Source organism: Aspergillus ruber, assembly GCF_000600275.1.
Source record: "Aspergillus ruber CBS 135680 unplaced genomic scaffold scaffold00010, whole genome shotgun sequence".
Lineage (NCBI taxonomy): Eukaryota > Fungi > Ascomycota > Eurotiomycetes > Eurotiales > Aspergillaceae > Aspergillus > Aspergillus ruber.
The window spans coordinates 327,041-346,295 of NW_024467306.1; the positions used below are offsets into that span (position 1 = coordinate 327,041).

General features: G+C 48.4%; 6 protein-coding genes across 6 annotated transcripts; 2 read left to right on the forward strand and 4 right to left on the reverse strand.

Annotated features, from left to right (window-relative positions):
* Positions 1-50: 50 nt before the first annotated feature.
* EURHEDRAFT_454445 (putative LMBR1 domain protein) lies at positions 51-1,901 on the reverse strand (the record flags this gene model as incomplete). The annotated part of the gene is made up of 3 exons (XM_040784195.1): positions 51-229; positions 283-1,290; positions 1,352-1,901. 3 exons carry the CDS (start codon positions 1,899-1,901, stop codon positions 51-53), a joined length of 1,737 nt encoding a protein of 578 aa, XP_040639603.1.
* Positions 1,902-2,294: 393 nt separating this feature from the next.
* EURHEDRAFT_454186 (cleavage/polyadenylation factor CFT1) lies at positions 2,295-6,981 on the forward strand (the record flags this gene model as incomplete). The annotated part of the gene is made up of 9 exons (XM_040784180.1): positions 2,295-4,272; positions 4,354-4,667; positions 4,745-4,912; positions 4,972-5,337; positions 5,390-5,588; positions 5,638-5,713; positions 5,779-6,232; positions 6,284-6,431; positions 6,497-6,981. 9 exons carry the CDS (start codon positions 2,295-2,297, stop codon positions 6,979-6,981), a joined length of 4,188 nt encoding a protein of 1,395 aa, XP_040639604.1.
* A 989-nt stretch (positions 6,982-7,970) lies between these two features.
* EURHEDRAFT_40809 (p53-like transcription factor) lies at positions 7,971-9,532 on the reverse strand. Its single transcript, XM_040780738.1, has 3 exons — positions 9,255-9,532; positions 8,702-9,191; positions 7,971-8,471 (listed from the first exon to the last, which is right to left on the reverse strand). Exons 1-3 carry the CDS (start codon positions 9,398-9,400, stop codon positions 8,307-8,309), a joined length of 801 nt encoding a protein of 266 aa, XP_040639605.1. The 5' UTR covers positions 9,401-9,532; the 3' UTR covers positions 7,971-8,306.
* Positions 9,533-10,692: 1,160 nt separating this feature from the next.
* Positions 10,693-14,479, reverse strand: EURHEDRAFT_411649 (putative beta-N-acetylglucosaminidase). The gene is made up of 4 exons (XM_040781690.1): positions 13,945-14,479; positions 13,717-13,835; positions 11,145-13,651; positions 10,693-11,084 (listed from the first exon to the last, which is right to left on the reverse strand). The coding sequence occupies exons 1-4, from the start codon at positions 13,992-13,994 to the stop codon at positions 10,974-10,976; spliced, it is 2,787 nt and encodes a 928-aa protein (XP_040639606.1). The 5' UTR covers positions 13,995-14,479; the 3' UTR covers positions 10,693-10,973.
* A 660-nt stretch (positions 14,480-15,139) lies between these two features.
* EURHEDRAFT_40888 (putative glucosamine-6-phosphate deaminase) lies at positions 15,140-16,656 on the forward strand. Its single transcript, XM_040780937.1, has 4 exons — positions 15,140-15,270; positions 15,323-15,384; positions 15,449-15,597; positions 15,650-16,656. Coding segments are annotated over exons 1-4 (1,062 nt in total). The 5' UTR covers positions 15,140-15,268; the 3' UTR covers positions 16,499-16,656.
* Positions 16,657-16,787: 131 nt separating this feature from the next.
* On the reverse strand, positions 16,788-18,555 carry EURHEDRAFT_411652 (betaine aldehyde dehydrogenase). Its single transcript, XM_040781691.1, has 2 exons — positions 17,880-18,555; positions 16,788-17,829 (listed from the first exon to the last, which is right to left on the reverse strand). Exons 1-2 carry the CDS (start codon positions 18,362-18,364, stop codon positions 16,815-16,817), a joined length of 1,500 nt encoding a protein of 499 aa, XP_040639608.1. The 5' UTR covers positions 18,365-18,555; the 3' UTR covers positions 16,788-16,814.
* Positions 18,556-19,255: the final 700 nt, after the last annotated feature.

The window sequence follows — 19,255 nt, forward strand, 5'->3', positions numbered from 1 at the left end:
TACCAAAGAAACGCCGGTTTACCAAACCAAAAATTTAGCACTATACCTTATCACCTATCATTTCTCCTAGCAGCTCTGCCCGTAACATCCTGCCAGGTAGCATCGAAACGTCTTCCGGTGCTCGCTAAAAGACCTTCCTCTTCGGCCTCCTCTGCATCCTCGTCAAGCTGGTGTTCGTCCAACTTGGGGGAGCGGAACATTGAAGTGACAAAGACGATGAGATAAATACCTAGTAGCGCGCGATGTGAGTAAAATTCAAGTGCGGGAATGTGTAACGCTTACCAAGAAAAATGAATTGAGCCCAGAAGAATACGATGCCAAAGAAGGGGAAATTTATCGTTACTCGGTTGAGGAATGTACTAGCCACGCTGGGTGTACATACCCGTTTCGCAGCCGAATTATTTGCCAGCTCCGAGCATGGTTTGATGAGATGTTTGCTATTAGAACAATCGGGTTGTCCATTGAGGAGCCCAGGATGGCGATCGCAGAATTTTTGTGGCCCAAACGTGGCATATTGAGGAGCAACCACCATAGACAAAGAATAGTTCAAAGCCAGGGCAGTCAGCATTAACATAGCCGTCGCCAAGAGAAGCGCCTGCGGAGAGGTATGGCCCTTTCTAATCTGGAAGATTCTAATCCAAAGGAATCGAATGCCAATAGAAGCAATACCAATAACGGAGCTGTTGAAGAATAGCAACGCAAGGATAGTGAAAATGACATAGTCGACCGGGAATACCTTGGCAGATTGCACGAAAATCCAGTTGACTGGGTTGAAAAAATTGATGTGCCCAAGAATATACCCACAGCGGTGCTTGCAGACTGAATTTTTAGCCTTGTCAATTGCCGTCAGTGTCATTGATACCCAGGTTGCGAATGCTATTAGTAGCAAAAAAAGACCACCCAGCAATTTAACTGGGCGGAAGACAGCTTCAATTTTGACGCACGCCTTCATTAGCCAGCTTTGACCTTCTCCCCGGGCCTCTTCCACAAGCCGTTGTCTTCGAATCAAAGTCCTTTCTTCTCGCACGAGTGTATCCAACTCTCTGCGATCCTTCGAAGACAGGACATCAGGATTACCCCCACATCGACCTTCTAGCTGGCGTTGCCGTTCTCGATTGCTGTCAAGCTGCATACAGGTGGTCGCTTTTATGTTCGGATTCGAAAATGAAGGGGCTGTTTTGATCAAACTGATGGGGAGTAGAGCAAGGCCCGACGAGGTGTACAAGACGTATAGGCATAACCCGATTGTCGTCAACAATCCGAGAGTAAATGTAAGCGCACGCTCTCCATCTAATAATAGATTAGAGCTGTTAGATAAATATACTTATCCAATGAGTTCTGGGACACTTACGATTCTCGGTCAACAGTTTCTTGAAGTAGTCCAAGTCTTGACCGTCTTTGTTCTTCGAAACAGGAACAAAGAAGCCGACGAGGAACAATATAACTATGATTGCCATGAAGCATATAGTATACTTGAAAGCACTCCAAAAGCGCTTCAAAATAGTTTGTTCTCCAGATTCGGTAGCGACCTCGTCATATTCTTCGTAGAAGAAGTAGGTGAAAGGAATCACGAGCAGGCAAAGGACGGCATCCAAGGAGTAGAGTAAATAGTATACTATCGTCAAGGAATACGTTATTCTGTCCACCACATCCTGAGAAGCCCAGTCTTTGCGCCGACCCAAGGCTGAAGAAGTTGTGGATGAAACCAAAGCGACATCAACGGGCAGCAGGAGAACAGTCGCCAACAGAGTGGTGATGGCAAAGATGCAAGTCAACGTTACCGAGGGAGAGCGATCGCGAGGCGTTTGATACACATAGATGAAGATGGAGGCTACTGCTATCAGTATAGCTATCGCAATTGCGTATACGATCCAAATGAGGGACGTTTGTAAGGGGGCCATGTTGAAGTCCTTCAGAACCTGTAAGTGGCTACAATTAAGCAATTGACACTTGCGACAAAAATAGACCGGACAAAAGTAGAATCGGAACTAAAAGCAAGAAAGAGTATGAAGCCGGAGTCTCAAGCATCTTACGTCATCGCAACGCGAATCGGCCAGTACGGTCACGTGTAAAGCTCCGGTCATTCGGCGTCCGTGTTTTTAAGAGCTCCATCCATAGGAGCCAAGATGCGCCCAATTGATCTTTTTTTTTGATTTATATTCTTTTAAATTCAACCTTGTTCCGACCTCTGCTTTGTTTCTGCCCTCTATAAACCGGAAATGGTTGGGTTTGTTCGTGGCAGCTGAGGGAATGGTCTAAGAAGCTTCCCAACCAAATTCGATTGTTGATAAACCATGCAGTGCTATACTGAACTACTGCCTCCGACGGGGGTCACACATGCCTTGACGGTATCCTTCCTTTCTGCTACTGCAACCAACCTGGTGGTTGTGAGAACATCGCTTCTTCAAATCTTCTCTTTGCTCAAAATTGCTCGACCGGAAGGTGAAAATAACGGTGACGGGTCAACAAGACTAGAGCAATCCGAGACCACGAAACTGATTCTTGAGAAGGAATGTCCCATTTCCGGAACAGTGACTGACCTCAGCCGAGTCAAGATTCTGAACTCCAAGAGTGGCGGAGAGGCCATTTTAATTGCGTTTCGAAATGCGAAATTAAGCTTGATTGAATGGGATCAAGAGCGCCATACAATCTCTACCGTTTCCATCCACTATTATGAACGGGATGATTTGACCCGTAGTCCCTGGGTGCCTGATTTGGGCAGTTGTGGCAGCAGTCTCAGCGTGGATCCGAGCAGTAGTTGTGCAGTGTTCAATTTTGGAGTTCGGAACCTTGCCATTCTACCTTTTCATCAACCCGGAGATGATTTGGTAATGGACGATTATGACTCGGGCGACGAGGGGAAAAACAATGCTGCTGATGCTGAAAAGACCAAGAATGGCATGACCTACCAGACCCCATATGCTTCGTCTTTTGTCTTACCGGTGGCCGCGTTGGACCCTTCCTTACTCCATCCAATAAGTTTCGCCTTTTTATATGAATATAGGGAGCCGACTTTCGGTATTTTGTATTCTCAAATTTCAACCTCAACCGCGCTTCTCCATGAAAGGAAGGATGCTGTTTTCTATACTGTTTTCACACTAGATTTGGAACAGCGAGCTTCCACAACGTTGCTTTCGGTCTCCAGACTACCCAGTGATCTCTTTAAAGTGATAGCTCTCCCACCACCTGTCGGAGGTGCTTTGCTCATTGGCTCCAACGAGCTAGTGCATGTTGACCAGGCAGGCAAAACAAACGCGGTTGGGGTCAATGAGTTCTCTAGGCAGGTTTCGGCCTTTTCAATGGCCGATCAATCAGATCTTGCTCTTCGTCTTGAAGGGTGCACAGTTGAACGTCTTGCTGATAATAACGGTGATTTATTAATGGTGCTTTCCAACGGTGATTTTGTTTTGGTCAATTTTAGGCTTGATGGAAGGTCGGTCTCTGGCATTTCCATGCACCCTCTACCTGCTACCGCAGGCGGGAATGTTATGAAGTCACCTCCGTCATGTTCTGCTTTCCTTGGAGATGGGAGACTATTCGTCGGCAGCGAGGATGCAGATTCGTTGCTTGTGAGCTGTTCTAATCAAGTCCCTGGCACCAAGAAACCGCGGTCACAGCTCAAGCATGATGTGGAAGATTTTGGCAGTCTCTCGGATGAGGACCAAAGCGAAGATGACGCCTACGAAGATGATCTATATTCATCAGCGCCTGACATGCCTACCGACGGGCGTCGTGCATCAATCGAGACATCGACATTTGGGCCATACAGTCTCCGAGTAGACGATAGACTGCCCAACATCGGTCCACTGAGAGATGTAACCTTGGGTAAATCCTTCTCGAACGTGACGAGCAAAGATCCCAATGTCGAGGTTGTCTCTTCAGAGCTTGAACTCGTGGCCACCCAAGGCTCCGACAGAAATGGCGGTCTGGCGGTCATGAAACGCGCAATTGATCCTCATGTTATTACATCCATGGAGGTTGACTCGGCCGACAATGTCTGGACAGCATCTGTGGCCCACAGAAGAACGGCATTAATTGGCACTACCGGCAATATGGATAAGAAGGAAATCCGCCATTATGTGATCATTCCGAAAATCACGGGCTCTGAGAAAGAAGAGCCAGAAGTATTTGTTGTGGATGGGAGTGACCTAAAATCTTTCAAAGCTCCCGAGTTTAACCCGAACGGGGATTTCACAATCGATGTTGGCGTGTTGGCAGAAAAGACTCGGGTAGTCCAGGTTCTTAGAAACGAAGTGAGAAGCTATGATCTTGGTGAGTGAAATAGTTGTACTAATGAGGGGAAGAAAAGAAAAGGTGTGACAGTGACGCTAATGAAGGATGATGGTTAATTAGACTTGGGTTTAGCCCAGATTTACCCCGTATGGGACGAAGACACCAGCGAGGAACGAATGGCAGTGAGCACTAGCCTTGCAGATCCGTACCTTGCGATTCTTCGGGATGATTCGACGTTACTGCTTCTCCAAGCAGATGATAGTGGAGATCTTGACGAAATACCGATTAATGAAACCGTTGCTTCGATAAAATGGCATTCGTGCTGTCTATACCGAGACATTAACAAGGTCTTTTCCTGTTCCGAATCAAACCCTGGTAGCTCTAGCGAGAGCGACATTCTTCTCTTTCTGCTTAGCTCAGATGGAAAATTATTTGTAAGTACCAACGCAACTTCTCAGTCTTGGATAAATTGATCTCTCCCAGGTTGCGTACTTACAATTCCGAATTGCAGATTTTCCGACTTCTTGACCAGAAGCTGCTGTCAACAATCGATGGGGTTGATTGCTTGCAGTCGATTCTCTCAATTGACCCACCAAAACGATCGACTACGCGTGAGAAACTAGTCGAGGCCGTTGTCGCAGACCTAGGAGATTCATATAATAGCCAGCCGTATTTGATCGTATGCATTTACCTTGAATTCGTTCAATCTCTTCTTACATGAAACTGACATAGTCTCAGGTGCGAACCGAGAACGACGACCTTTTCATATACAGGCCATACTTAGCCCCGGGTGCAACAGACGGAGAGCCTTCTAGTTTGCGTTTCTTTAGGGAGACGAACCATTTTCTACCAAAGGTTCCTTCCAGTTCGGATGTGGAAAATTCGAATGTGGGCTTACAAGGGACCAAACCGTTGCGTATATTGCCCAATGTGTCGGGGTTACGTGCCGTCTTCATGCCAGGTGCATCGGCAGGTTTTGTTGTCAAGACACCTACAAGTGTGCCTCATGTCATACGCTTAAGGGGGGACTATGTACGTGGTCTAAGTAGTTTTGACTCGTTTGCTCTTGGGTGCATTAACGGCTTTGTTTATGTGGATTCAGAGGTATTTTTCCTCATTTTCTTTTCTGGGGCATACATACTGAACAAACTTGCAGGATGTTATTCGAGCATGTCAATTGCCTGAAAATACGCAATTTGACTATTCGTGGACATTGCGAAAGGTTCACATAGGGGAGAATGTGGACCATGTGGCTTATTCGTCTTCGTCCGAAACATATGTTCTTGGGACTAGCCACAAGGCCGAATTTAAGTTACCTGAAGATGACGAGCTCCATACTGAATGGCGTAATGAAGGTCAGTCCTGAATCACACGCATAGTGAAAAATAAGCTAATGCATCCTAGTTATCTCGTTTCTGCCCGAGGTGGATCAAAGTTCGCTCAAAGTCGTTAGTCCAAAAACATGGTCTGTCATTGATAGGTATGGAATCAGCGATTCGATTGAGAATCTATTACCATATACACATATATTGACTTGCTTTATAGCTATCCCTTGGGCCCTGCTGAGCATGTGATGGCGGTCAAGAACATAAATCTTGAGGTTTCGGAGAACACGCACGAGCGCAAGGACATGATCGTTGTCGGAACAGCCATTGCCCGAGGCGAAGACATACCCGCGCGCGGTTGCATATACGTGTTCGAGGTTATCAAAGTGGTTCCAGACCCAGAGAAGGAAGAAACAGACCGCAAACTGAAACTTATAGGCAAGGAACCAGTCCGAGGTGCTGTGACGGCGTTATCTGGGATTGGCGGACAGGGCTTTCTCATTGCTGCACAGGGGCAGAAGTGCATGGTTAGGGGTCTTAAGGAAGACGGCAGTCTTCTCCCCGTTGCATTCATGGATATGCAATGCTATGTCAATGTGGTCAAGGAACTGAGAGGCACTGGAATGTGTATACTGAGTGACGCTGTGAAGGGGACCTGGTTTGCGGGCTACTCGGTATGCGCCCTACAATTTCCAAGATGGAACATACACTAATAATTTATACAGGAGGAACCGTATAAGATGAGTCTATTTGGCAAAGATCCAGAATATCTCGAGGTCGTTGCTGCAGATTTCCTGCCAGAAGGCGACAAACTATTCATTCTGGTCGCCGATAACGACTGCAATCTTCACGTCCTGCAATATGACCCAGAGGGTAAGCTTTTCCCATCCCACTTTTCTTTCTCAATTCCGATAAGACACAAAACTAACCCAAAATAGATCCCAAATCATCTAACGGCGACCGCCTCCTAAGCCGCAGCAAATTCCACCTCGGCCACTACGCAACCACCTTAACCCTCCTCCCCCGAACCGCCGTCTCCTCCGAACAGGCCCTCCTCCAACCCGACGAAATGGAGATTGACGAAGCTCACACCGCGAAACACCAGGTCCTCGTCACGACGCAGAACGGCTCCATGGGTCTCATCACGCCCGTTGCGGAGGAATCATACCGTCGTCTCTCGGCACTGCAATCCCAGCTTACTAATACTATCGAACATCCATGTGGATTGAACCCTCGTGCGTTCCGGGCGATTGAGAGTGACGGGGCTGCGGGGCGGGGAATGGTTGATGGTAGTCTGCTGTGCCAGTGGTTGGATCTGGGTAAACAACGCAAGACTGAGATAGCCACTAGAGTAGGTGCGAACGAATGGGAGATCAGGGCAGATCTAGAGGCTATAAGTGGTGACGGGCTTGGATATTTGTGATTCTCTTTACCATTTAGTGACTGAAAAAGGAGCCGAGAGAATATAATTTGGATATATTTTTGTGCTAATGTTATATCCATTTGCTATTATGATGGGTTATTAGTGTATGTAGAAATGATGTTTGTCGACACGATCGACAATGTTTGAAAAGATATCTATCCTGAAAAGTAGATCCTTGGGACAAGGTTCTATAAAATGAAGCAGAGACTTCGGTCGAATGTCCCGGACAAACCAGCCGAATAAGAGAAAGAGGAAGAGAAAAAAGGGAGCGGACTGTTACCTCACTCCGCTACGCTAAGGGCGAGATATCCATAACCAAAACTCCGGGGTAGTGAAGAAAATAATAATGACGAAAGAAACCAAATATAAACGCCTAAACCTACCGAACCAAATATATAATCCGGATGTATATTCCAACAATGTAACCCGGACCAGTAAACTTATTTTCCTTCCCTTTTTCTTTTTCTTCTTCTTCTTCTTCTTCTTCATAATTTTTTTTTTTTTTTTTTTTTTTTTAAAAAAAAAAAAAAAAAAAAAACGCGCCTCTTTAATAAACATCCTCTGCGAAATACCGCTTGCTTCGACCCCGGGCTGTGACAAACTTGGTCTCTGGCATTGTGGTATGATGTACCACATGGGGCCGGTATACTGCATCAACAGGTGTTTGCCAATCGTCTAAGCCCAGAGGAAAGTACTCATAAAGCAAATCGGTATTATCATTGGGGAACGGCAACGAGGATGTGAATGGCTGTTGCAAATTTGTGGTATCCAGTAGGGGTAGTGATGAATTGACATTCTGGGGTTCTGTCCGCGAAATATCATGGGCCAGTTTTCGCATCTTTGCAGGAGGGACAGAGTTATCCCAGGCGAGGTCTTTGTGGGATAGGTCATTGCTGGAATATGATGACACGGTTGTAGGGGGATCATTAGGATCGAGTGTGTGGCTATCTTCATCCTCCAATATTGATAGATTGATGGGGGCTGCAATTGAATGGGCACGCTGTTGTTGTATTTGTGTGCCCTGGGAAAAGTCCGGACTCGGTTGCGATTGATAAAGAGATGATATTTGAGCAGGTAACGATCCAGTACTACTTCGTGCTGTCTGCGACATTCTGGCCCAGTCGGGAGGAGATGCCTGCTGCTGCACCATACCTGCGGAGGCCGCTGTGATTGATGCATCTGGAGAATTACTTTTGAATGTGGACTTGTTATTGGTCGTTCTAGCTGGCGTCATACTAGCACGGGGTGTTGATTCACTAGTTGGAGTACGATTGAAGGCACTCGAAGTTGATGCTGCATGAGTGTGCTTCCGTGATGCAGCAGCGCTACCACTCAGAGGCAAGTCTTTGCGGGACTGGAAATTGCGCGGGCTGCGACCTCGAACGATGATGGGGGCCGAGTGAATCTCGCTGATGGGGATCTTGGCGCCAGTGGACAAAGTTGCGACGACCTTGAGACGGACGACAAAGTGTTGTTGCAGCTCTTTCCGGCGACCATTATTGGCGGTTGCCACGCGGAATTGGAGACGCTTCCATGCAATGGGAAAGGTAGCATAGTCGGTGTCCATGTCCTGACCAGCCATGATGTCCAAGGGGATCGGGGGCGGTTCCTTTTCGACTTTGGGCGGGGGATTCTCTTCGACAACGGGAACAGGAGGGTTGCCACTTCCATTGTTGCTATTCGCAGCGGGGGTCTTCCAAGGCACGGAGATGATCTTGACGGAATTGCCTTCGACAGACTCTGTGGCTGACACGGTGAGTTCCTGAGCAAGGATGGGTATCCGGTCTCCCTGATCGGTCATAATGTAGCGCAAACTGCGGGGCAACGTGATGGAACCGGTGATCTGGAACAGATTGCGGCGGTAGCATGTCAATTCTGCACCCTGTTGGGGTGGCGCGTGCTCTGCGGGAGAGGTAGTCCAAGGCGATTCTGCAAGGAAGAACATGCCATGCAGCTGAGCAGACATAGATATTGAGGTCCTACGAAGGGAATAGTCGAGCAGAGTGAAGTTGAAGACGGGCACAGAAAAGCTCAGTAGCTTATTATTATGATCGATTGACGAATCCGGGGGTAGGGGCTGCTCGGGCGGGACCTGTTCAAACGGGGAGACCATGTCGGTTGTCGCAAAGGGATCCTCATAGCCGGAGGGGAAGTGTTTTAACGGTGTGGATAAGCCATGTTGTGTAGGGAAGGCTATAGGGTCATCGCCGCTGGTCGCCCCAAGATCTCAGTATAATGTTCTCTTTGCTTAAAGAAAGAGGAAGAAAACGTACCTGACAAACGTCTCCGAATCAAAATTGGAGGGTTGATCAGGAAGATCCATACCCGGGACGGAGCTGAGATAGTCCACACCTTGGAGATTGCCGAGCGATAAGGGACTAGCCAAGTAGGGCATAGCCATGGTGTCGAAGCCTTCCATGATAAGAGAGGGCAATGATTGAACCGGACCAGGCGGAGAGAGGAAAGGAGGAGAGAAAGAGAGAGAGAGAGAGAGAGAGAGAGAGAGAGAAAAGGAACAGAGAGGGATACCCGTCGGTCAATTGGCGGAGAGCAACACCCGCGCAGGGACAGTGGGAGGGGAGGAGGGGCAAAGGCAGAAGAGAGGAAAGAGAGTGTGTGTGTGAAGAAGAAAGGAGAGGAGAAGAAGAAAAGAAAAAAAGGGTCAAGTAAAAGAAAAGAACGAATGACAGCGAAGAGGAGAAAACAAGAACAGAAGAGGGAAAGGGATCGAGAGAGGCTGAAGATACGATCGCAAAGTGCAGAAACGACCGAAAAGAGTGAGAGACGCAATGATGCAAACAGAATCAGAGCGAGGAAGTGGGAACCACCATTGCGGACGTTTTGTATTGAATCTCTTTTTCCTGGTGAGAGAAGAAAAAGTGTGGAGAGGTGAAGAATTGAGAAAATAGAGGAATGGAGAGCGGAGAAGTATTACCAAGTCCAAGAAACACTGCAGACGGAACAATAAAATGCACTTTTTGTTATTATTTTATATACTGTTTTGTATGATTTTAAATACTGAGCTGAAAAGTCACATGCCTTGGTACACTGTACATAGTTTTAAGTCTATACTTGCACATACAGCTGTCTTCTGTTAGTGTCCGTCGCGGGTCTGTCGATCGATCTGAGACTTTTTTGCCTGTTGCTAGGTACTATTACTCTGCTCTCTTTCTTTATAAGTAATAATTGTGTATGTATATCTTCCAACTAGTACTGTTAAACATCCATTATGCCAGGGAATCTACTGAATGAGAATGGCAATACAGTGAACGCTTCCGAATCAGGCAAGGCGGGTCAAGGCTCGTGCGCAGGCCCCACCGAAACCCGGGGAACAGAGTCTCTCTTTTCTCCGAATTCGTATATACAAATATGTACATAGTAATATGCTTACAGGATATGGATTCTGTCAATAGAGTGCTTGTATAATGATAGAAATGTCAATACATCTTGAGCTATTCATGCCATACGGTAGGTTTGACAGCTGTGATACTGAAGGTACCGTACCATACCGTACATAACCGTACCAACCCGTCCCACGGGCCGCCAGTCACCGGCCAGACCCCGCTCAGCCCTCCAGGGGTAACGAGTCCTGATCCGGTCATGTCTCACAGTTTGACCATCAAGTAGAACAGAAGAGTAGAACAAGGAATGAAAAGAAAAGGACTTGACTACTCCAATACAGTGGTTGAACCAGAGACACTGGTCAATAGTCTGCGTTCATCACACTATCACTTTTGTCCAGAAGTGTCCGCAAGCAGCCACTTGCTCCACCTGCCGCCGCTTTCCGCCGTGGATCATCCGAGGGCGATCTCGCGCTATACTGTATCGAGTCACTACCTCTTGTCTGATTGGATGCGTTCAACTGTGATCGTTCATCTCATATCGTCCAATCGGAACCACTCAGTTAATACTATGTACACTAGAACCATACAGTACGGAGTATGTAGTCATTATTATTATGTACCAATGTACACAAAGACAGACACACAATACTATGGATGAGGCCCCATCCATACTGTCGCATTGCAATTCACTTCTTCGAATCGATGCAACATCTCGAATCCCATTCTAGATAGACAATCCAAGTTGCTGTCTCCATCCACCTATTCTTGGTTAGTCTTTATCGTCCCCAAAAACCAGACCGGAAAGAGGATTCTACTCACACAATCCAAGACAACCACTTTTGCCCCCTGCTTGCGGCTCTGCTTGATTCCCAGAAACACCAGTCCCTGCAGAACCGTCGCATATTCTCCGACCAATGGGGAAATCACCAGAGACGAGACCCCACCCGCCAGAACCGGTTGATTCTTCAGCGCCGCCATGTGCGCTGCCAATACCGATCGCGCATTGTAAATGACTACACTGCCAAGCATTTCCCCGTCGTCTGCCCGTAGCGCCCGGATGATTCCGCAGTCCGGTGCATCTCCCAGGGCCACATGATAGATATCCTGCAGCCCTGGCCGCGAGTTCGTCCGTACATGATCCAACACCACATCTGCATAGTCCCATCCATATACCAAATCATATCGCACTGCCGTATGGTTCTGGAGCGCGTCTACAAGCCCGTCTGGCGGTGTCCATGTTGTCACATTACGTAGCACCACACTGCACGCTGGCTGCGACAGCGCTGTGTTCCAACCCATATTTGCAAACCACTGCCGCAGCCGCTTCCGCTCCACTTGGTGTGTGGCCGGGATGCCCAAGTATATCCCAGGAAGTCGCGAGCCTAGCTGGAATCGTTTGATCCCTTTGCATTGGAACAGCGTGTGAATGGCCCGATCATGAAGTGATCTCCCGATCGATAGTCTTCGTCGCGATGGGTCCACTATCAATGATCCAATAACACCAATCCCAGTTGACCGGAAAAAGTACGTCGAGCAAAACCCGTAAAGGGCTTGCGTGCTGCTATTCCTTACCATGAGATGGGCCTCGACCACTTCCGCTCGTCGGAGCAGGAAGCTGTTGGATGTCACTCCCTGCAGCTCCGAATTCTGCGCACTATCCGCTCGAACAATATCTAGCAAGGCATCTAACCCATGAGCATCCCGCTCTTCGTTCCAACTCTCCACCAGCCAATGCTGTCTCGCCTGATGCAGCTTCTGACTACGGCTGATAGACCCTGGCAGGGATCCTGTTGGTGTCAGCTCCCCGTATAGTACTTGTACCAGTGCCTCCAGTGCCGGCTCCGAAAAGTCGTACGTGCAAACGTAGGTCTCAACTGACTGATCCATCGCAAAGTCGTACGGGGAGCTAGATGCCACGACCACGAGGGGCTTCTCGCGTGGTTGCCCTGCTTGCGACATTCTGCAGAGCATCGACACGTGCTTTGTGAAGCCATGCTGGTACAGATGTCGGTTTGCATCTGTTGTGACAACAATGACCGCACTAGCTCGCTCGATTAAGTTTTCGTGGATAGGACGGACCCCATTAGTTGTGTAGGATGTGTGTAACACCCGACCGTTCCGCTGCCGTGAGAGGGACCGCCCTAGCTCCTTGAAAACACTTTCACCACTGAGAACTGAAGCCATCCGATCCCAGGCAATAGGATCCTCGAGTGACAGACCTAGATGTGCTGCCACAGACCGCGATACGGCCGAGGCGGGTAGCGGCTTCACCAATGGTGTTAACAACAAGAGTTCCTCATTCGGATCCAGGATGCCGGATAGCGGCAGCAAATTCCTCTTATTGCGCACCACTGAAATGGAATCGCCATATGCTCTCTTGGAAAGACTGGTATGGCTGGGCTGCATCTGAGTCAGCGAATGCAACCCTGGTGGGTTCAGCGCCTGCTCCCAGGATGTGCATCGGGCTTTCATTTGCAAGACACGACGAAGGGATTGCTCGATTCGACCGCGGCTGATGATCCCATTCTCGACCCCGAGTTTTAGTCCACAAATGGCTTCTTGCTGCACAGCAAAGGACCGACAAAGAAGAATAATATCGCAGCCTGCGTTCTTCGCCATCACCGTACCACCGCCCACGCCGATGTTGTGGGTCAGCGCCTCCATTTCCAGGCACTCCGAGACCACCACTCCACGGAAACCTAGGTCCTTCCGGAGCAAGTCATCTACAACCTGCTCACTCAAACAGGCATGCATGACATTGACCCCTGCAGATGACATAGACACCCCGCCTACCATCATGGAATCCAAGCCGTGGGCAATTGCATTACGAAAGGGTACCAGTGCCGACAAACTGAGCTGATCCAACGTTTCGGTGATGATGGGGACGTCCGCTTGCGATCCCAGGAATTCCAGATTGCCATACGATGGGAAATGCTTGCCGCATGTTGCCAGACCCGCCTCCTGGAAGCCTCTCATGAACTCCGTACCATACTGCGATACCTCTTGTGGGTCATCGCCCGTCGTGCGCACTCCCAATGGTTGGTTCTTGGCATTCGTCAAGACGTCTAAAACCGGGCCTAGGATCCAGTTGATTCCGACTGCTTTGAGCTCATGTGCTGTCGCGAAAGCCACTTCATGTGCCAGGGCTTGGGATCCAGTTGCCGCGACTCCCATTGCGCTGGGGAATTGCCTGATATAGGTTTCATCGTACAGGCTATTAACCCCGCCATTTTCTTGGTCCAGGGCAATTAACAGAGGCACTGGATGACCCGCATTCCGGGCGATGGTTTGCAGTTCGAGAACCAGTCGCGTTGCCTCCTCTGCGGCTGTTCATTATTAGTTTGTTTATACTTATAATAGTAAGCAAAAGAAGAGGAGAAAAAGATAATACATTTTAGATTCTTGGCTGATAATAACACAGAACCCAAGTAATGATTCTCAATGAGTGAACGAATCTGAGGATTGACAGAGGTCCCATCAAAGCCCATCATAAAGAGCTGACCCATCTGCCTATAAAGACATAGGAAAGGCCGTAGGCCATAATGACCCTGTCAGCAATGCGCACTATCAAGTCTACACAAACAAGATGACGCCAAGGAATCATCGATAAGAGCCCTACCTATCAAGGTCCTTCCAACCAGAGGTCGGCAACTCCTCATTCGCGGCCATTGTGGCCCTGGATTGGAGGAGCGAGGTATGCCAGCAACAATTGGGGGAAGGGAATGGAGGGGTTGAAACCCTATGTTCCCTCTCCCCCTGACCCTGTCAAAGCCAATCAAATAACCGAAAAGTAGCTAGATAGCCTAGCTTCTAGCTGTTTTCGCGATGGCGTATGGAATGATGGTAACAGGTAGGAGCAGTAGGTTGTAGTGGAGGGGAGGGACATCAGCCGGATTGGGTGAGGAGAAATGCAGCTGCCATGTGCCATGAGAGACGAGAACCGCAAATGGAAGCCGAGGAATGTGTGTAACTATCCCGAAACCGTTGTCTGACATCCGGGAGATAAGCTATAACTAGCACAAGAAGTCAACGGCAATCAGGACCGCGCATAATAGACATCGACAAGGTAGTGAAAGAGAGGTAATCTCAATCAATCGACCGTATCAGGAGAATAATGAGCCTGTTTGTCCAGTTTGCTTCCTTCTCTGTCCCGGTACTAACCACGTGACCATGACCACACTGAAACATGCGGGGGTATCGTATCGTATCGTACAGTACCGTACCATACGGGCCGTTCCATACAACGGTTGCACTTGACTTGGATCCGACAGCGGCTCCCCAAATGACACTCCGAATGCAACGGTGGAGTCAGGTGTCATACTTAGTCATGCGGTGGTGATAGCGGGATGACGATGAATATTATCCCGATAAGAAAATGGCACCTCCAACTGTAACATTAGATGACAGGCAGAGAATCAGAGGCACAGAACAGGTAAGGGCAGGCACAGGCAAAAGGGGGAGGGAATATACAAGAAAAGGGGAATGCGTCATATATTCTATGGAACCGGCAAAATTACCAATAGTAAAATATCACCTGGAGATAGGGCAGACATCTTCGCCACGACCGGAAGAGGAGACCTGCGCACCTGACGGAGATAAAGAAGTTCATTTGCTGCTTTTGGATATTGAATTCGTCAGAAACGAGAAATTGGCTATGTCAGTACAGTACTATAGCGTAGAATGAGTCGCATTCGCAAATGTCACTCTTTGGGCGTCTCCCCACCATGACTGCAACGGATCCATGGGTGGTTATGGAGGCCTGGACTGATGTCTTTTCGTCTTTCTTACTCCTCTTCTTATTCTATCTTTTGATTATTGACTGCTCTTCTTCTCCTGATTTTCTTCTCCTGTTCTTAATTCATATACACACAAATTCAAAGGTTTATTGCACTGCCTTACCGTATGATCAAGCTTCTCGGTGACGTATCAACGCAACTCTTAAAATGTATCTCATCCCTCTTCTCGCCACTTTATTCTACTAGACTAACTGGCTCTAGGAGAGTCATCGTCAGGGAAAATGCTCTGGCAGTATCAGAGTATATTGCAGACTATATTATCAGTATGTTTCTTTCCGTTTGCTGCTTGATTGTTCTCAAATGTGCTACCTGCTAATTCATGTTCAGCACGCATCAAAACATTCCAGCCAACCCCGGACCGGCCCTTCGTACTCGGACTGCCTACCGGCAGCAGCCCGGAGATCATATACAATGTTTTGGTGCGCCACTACAGAGCTGGCGACATCTCGTTTAAAAATGTCGTGACGTTCAACATGGTATTGCCTCCCAGACCCTCTGGAAAGAAGCACTTATACTAATGCAAGACAGGATGAATACGTTGGCCTCTCCCGTGAACATCCCGAATCCTATCATAGCTTCATGTACAAGCACTTCTTCTCACATGTCGACATTCCGCCACAGAACATCAACATCCTGGACGGAAATTCCCCGGACCTAGCCACAGAATGTGCCTCATTTGAAGACCGCATCGTCAGCTACGGTGGTATTGAACTTTTCCTCGGAGGGGTCGGCTCTGACGGTCACATTGCATTTAATGAGCCTGGTTCCTCGATGAGCAGCCGCACACGTGTCAAGACCTTGACATACGACACTATATTGGCCAACTCGCGCTTCTTCAATAATGACCTATCCAAGGTGCCGCGCATGGCCCTGACAGTGGGTATTCAGACTATCATGGACGCGCGCGAAGTTGTCATTGTGGCAACAGGTCCACACAAGGCAGTTGCTCTGGAGAAAGGCCTCGAAGGCCCCGTCAACCACATGTGGACACTGTCTGCATTGCAGCTCCATCGGCACCCGCTCATCGTATGTGACCGGGATGCAACCCTCGAACTCAAAGTCAAGACAGTCCGGTACTTCGAAGGGATCGAGCAGGCCGGCACAGATGCCCGTACTCAGGGCCCGTGGTTGGCTTACAGGCCTAAGACACCAATGACCTACGTTCCTCAACAGCAGCCAACCCCGAAGGCAACGCCTGCGAAGATACCTCAAACCTTACGCATCAATACGGAGCTTCAGCGGTCCTTTGATGATGACGAGCTGACCCCAGACAGCATGTCTTCCCGGATGGTCGACTCGGCAGTTAGTGGACTGGACTCGATGCTCAAGGATGAGCTGATCTTTGATCGAATGGGATCCCGCGTAACTGCCAACTAATTGCAATTTTTGCATGATTTAACGACTTGTAATCCAGTAGAAAATTAGGATTGCTTTTGCTTTCTGTTGGCTCCTTTTTTGGCTCTTGTCATACAATTCCATTATATATGCTGTGACTATGATACTGTTATATACTTATGATTTTTCAAGAGCGACGTTGCTTTATATTGAATCGAATCTTATAGACAAGAGTACCATATTTATTTGCTATATATATACCTTACATGTACTTTGAAATATCGTTGGATCAAAGCTAAATGCTATCGCTTATAATGCTAAAGAAAAAAAAAAAAAAAAAAAAAAAGAAACAACAAGCTCAAAGCTTGGCGAAAACGGTAGGCACAGTGCCGCTCATGTCTACCAAAGTGCTCTTGTTCTGTAACCAAGCCTCAATACCCTTGCGGCCGTTCTCGACACCGAGACCACTCTTCTTCCATCCACCCACGGCCATCTCGGCCGGACTCTCACCCCAGGTGTTAATCCAGGTGATACCAGCCTGCAGCTGGCCGATAATACGGTGGGCCTGGTTGATGTCCTTGGTGAAGACACCCGCCGCGAGGCCGAGCTCCGTGTTGTTGGCACGGCGGACAGCCTCTTCGACGGTGTCGTAGTAGAGAATCGACATGACAGGGCCGAAGATCTCGTCCTTGACAATCTTCATGTTGTCTCTGCAGTCAGTGAAAACAGTCGGACGGACCCAATAGCCATTCTCCAGGTCCTTGGGAAGAGAAGGCTTGCCAAGACCACCGTAAAGGAGCTTAGCCTTGTCAGTCTCGATTCCGTGACGAATGTACTCGGTGACCTTCTCCTGATGGATCGCAGAGCTCAATGGACCAAAGTTCGTAGCTTCGTCAAACAAAGGTCCTGGACGCACATGCTCCACCTGCTCGAGAAGACGCTTCTCAAAGGCCTCCTTCCAGCCACGGGGCACAAACACACGAGTGCCGTTGGTGCACACTTGACCCGTACTATAGAAGTTGGCCATCATGGCACCGTTTACCGCATTGTCCAGTTCAGCGTCGGGAAGGATGATGAGCGGGCTCTTGCCTCCAAGTTCCATAGTCACATACTTCATTCTACCGGCAGCGGATCCGGCCACCTTCAGTCCGGTGCTCACCTGGCCGGTGAAGGAAACCTTAGCGATAGTTGGATGAGAGGTCAAATAACTGCCAACATCGCCCGCACCGTAGACCACGTTGAACACACCAGCGGGAAGACCGGCTTCCCGGTAGATCTCTGCGAGCGTCTGAGCGTGAAGAGGTGTGTATTCACTGGGCTTGTAGATCATGGTGTTTCCAGCGGCCAAGCATGGTGCCGACTTCCAAAGGGCACTAAAAATGGTTAGCACGAAGCAATTAGGCATACATTTGGGGGCGCCTACATTTGGATAGGGTAGTTCCAAGCGCCAATTCCGGCGCAAACACCCAGAGCAGCCTTGTTGGAGTAGACCCACGCATCCTCTCTGAGCTGAGTAGTCTCGCCGTTCAGACCGCCGCCACCAATGAAATTAGCGTAATACTCCAACACATCAGCACCGCTCAGAACATCAACAGTGCTGGTTTCTGTGTAAGCCTTGCCTGAGTCCAGAGACTCAACACGGGCAATCTCGTCGTTTCTCTCCCGGAGCAAAGCGACGGCCTTCTGGAGGATGCGCGCACGAGCAGCAGGAGGGGTCTGCGACCACGAGGGGAAAGCACGGTCCGCGGACGCAATGGCCGCATCGACATCGGCGTTGGAAGCAATATGGATGTCGGCCAAAGTGTTTGCGTTGGAAGGGTTCAAGGTCTGGAAGGACTTGCCCGAAGTGGCGGATTTGATTTCACCGTCGTAGAAGAGTTGACGGGGGGATTGAACGTCGGAGGACATTATGCGTGGTATGATAGCAGTTTTGATGTATAATAGACTTTGAAATGAAGAGAAGGAAAAGAGGGGTTGTATAGATTGAAGTACCTTTGAGAAGTAGTGAAGCTTTACAAATTTACCCTGGCAACCGCAGACTTGTGTGGGCAGAATCCCACACCGCCCACGAGCCATTACGCAAAAAAAGAAAAAAAAAAGGTGAATGACTCCACCGGAACGGAACGTTGCCCGACGATAAGATAGGACCAGCTCCGAAGAGGTTCCTGAATGTTTATTTTTCCCTGATTCTGCTAAAAAACGATATCTAGGCGTGGCATTAATCCTTATCTATGTATAATATTCCATATTTAGTACAACTAGTGATCTCCATCGCCAGTGACCAGTGGTGATAGAGAATGTCATCAAAATAAGGCAAATTAATCCCAGACCGGTCGGTGAGAAATTCCGATCCGTGTCTAACCGTATTTAGCCTAGTGCATCGTACGATCTCTCAGCGGGACCAATCAGTGCAGGAAACCTTACCCAATATAGATTAGTTCCCTTAAGCGGTGACGTCGCGAAATCCGTAAAAAAGTGAGGAAAATAACCTTATTGGTGCTCAATAGAGCCAAAAAGAACGTAGATTGATAGTAGTTCGACGAAGTAGAAGCCTCGGAATAACGTGATTCAATGCTCTCGACATGTTTTAGGTAATGCTGCCGATAGTGGAATGCTTGGAGTTTTGTCCGTATAACCCCCAGGCTCCAATGATGCCGCTGCATTATGGCCCACTTGCCTGTTTGGAGCACTCCAAGAGAAAAAAAAAAGAAAAAAGTATCACCGCATTTTGTCTTAAATTCAATCTGGTTCCAATCTTTTTTTTTTTTTTTTTTTTTTTTTTTTTTTTTTTTTTTTTTT

Excerpts from the sequence above, each read along its gene's own strand:
- EURHEDRAFT_411652 (XM_040781691.1), bottom strand. The coding sequence starts at position 18,364 with ATGTCCTCCGACGTTCAATCCCCCCGTCAACTCTTCTACGACGGTGAA. Across the intron at positions 17,830-17,879 it reads TGGAACTACCCTATCCAAAT|TGCCCTTTGGAAGTCGGCAC; the intron begins GTAGGCGCCCCC and ends AACCATTTTTAG.
- EURHEDRAFT_40809 (XM_040780738.1), bottom strand. The coding sequence starts at position 9,400 with ATGGAAGGCTTCGACACCATGGCTATGCCCTACTTGGCTAGTCCCTTA. Across the intron at positions 9,192-9,254 it reads GATTCGGAGACGTTTGTCAG|CGGCGATGACCCTATAGCCT; the intron begins GTACGTTTTCTT and ends TGGGGCGACCAG. Across the intron at positions 8,472-8,701 it reads AGTCTGTCGAAGGCAATTCC|CCGGAAAGAGCTGCAACAAC; the intron begins GTCAAGATCATC and ends CAATAATGGTCG.
- EURHEDRAFT_411649 (XM_040781690.1), bottom strand. The coding sequence starts at position 13,994 with ATGGCCGCGAATGAGGAGTTGCCGACCTCTGGTTGGAAGGACCTTGAT. Across the intron at positions 13,652-13,716 it reads ATCAGCCAAGAATCTAAAAT|CCGCAGAGGAGGCAACGCGA; the intron begins GTATTATCTTTT and ends AATAATGAACAG. Across the intron at positions 11,085-11,144 it reads AAGTGGTTGTCTTGGATTGT|GTGGATGGAGACAGCAACTT; the intron begins GTGAGTAGAATC and ends AACCAAGAATAG.
- EURHEDRAFT_40888 (XM_040780937.1), top strand. Across the intron at positions 15,385-15,448 it reads TATTGCAGACTATATTATCA|CACGCATCAAAACATTCCAG; the intron begins GTATGTTTCTTT and ends ATTCATGTTCAG. Across the intron at positions 15,598-15,649 it reads ATGTCGTGACGTTCAACATG|GATGAATACGTTGGCCTCTC; the intron begins GTATTGCCTCCC and ends AATGCAAGACAG.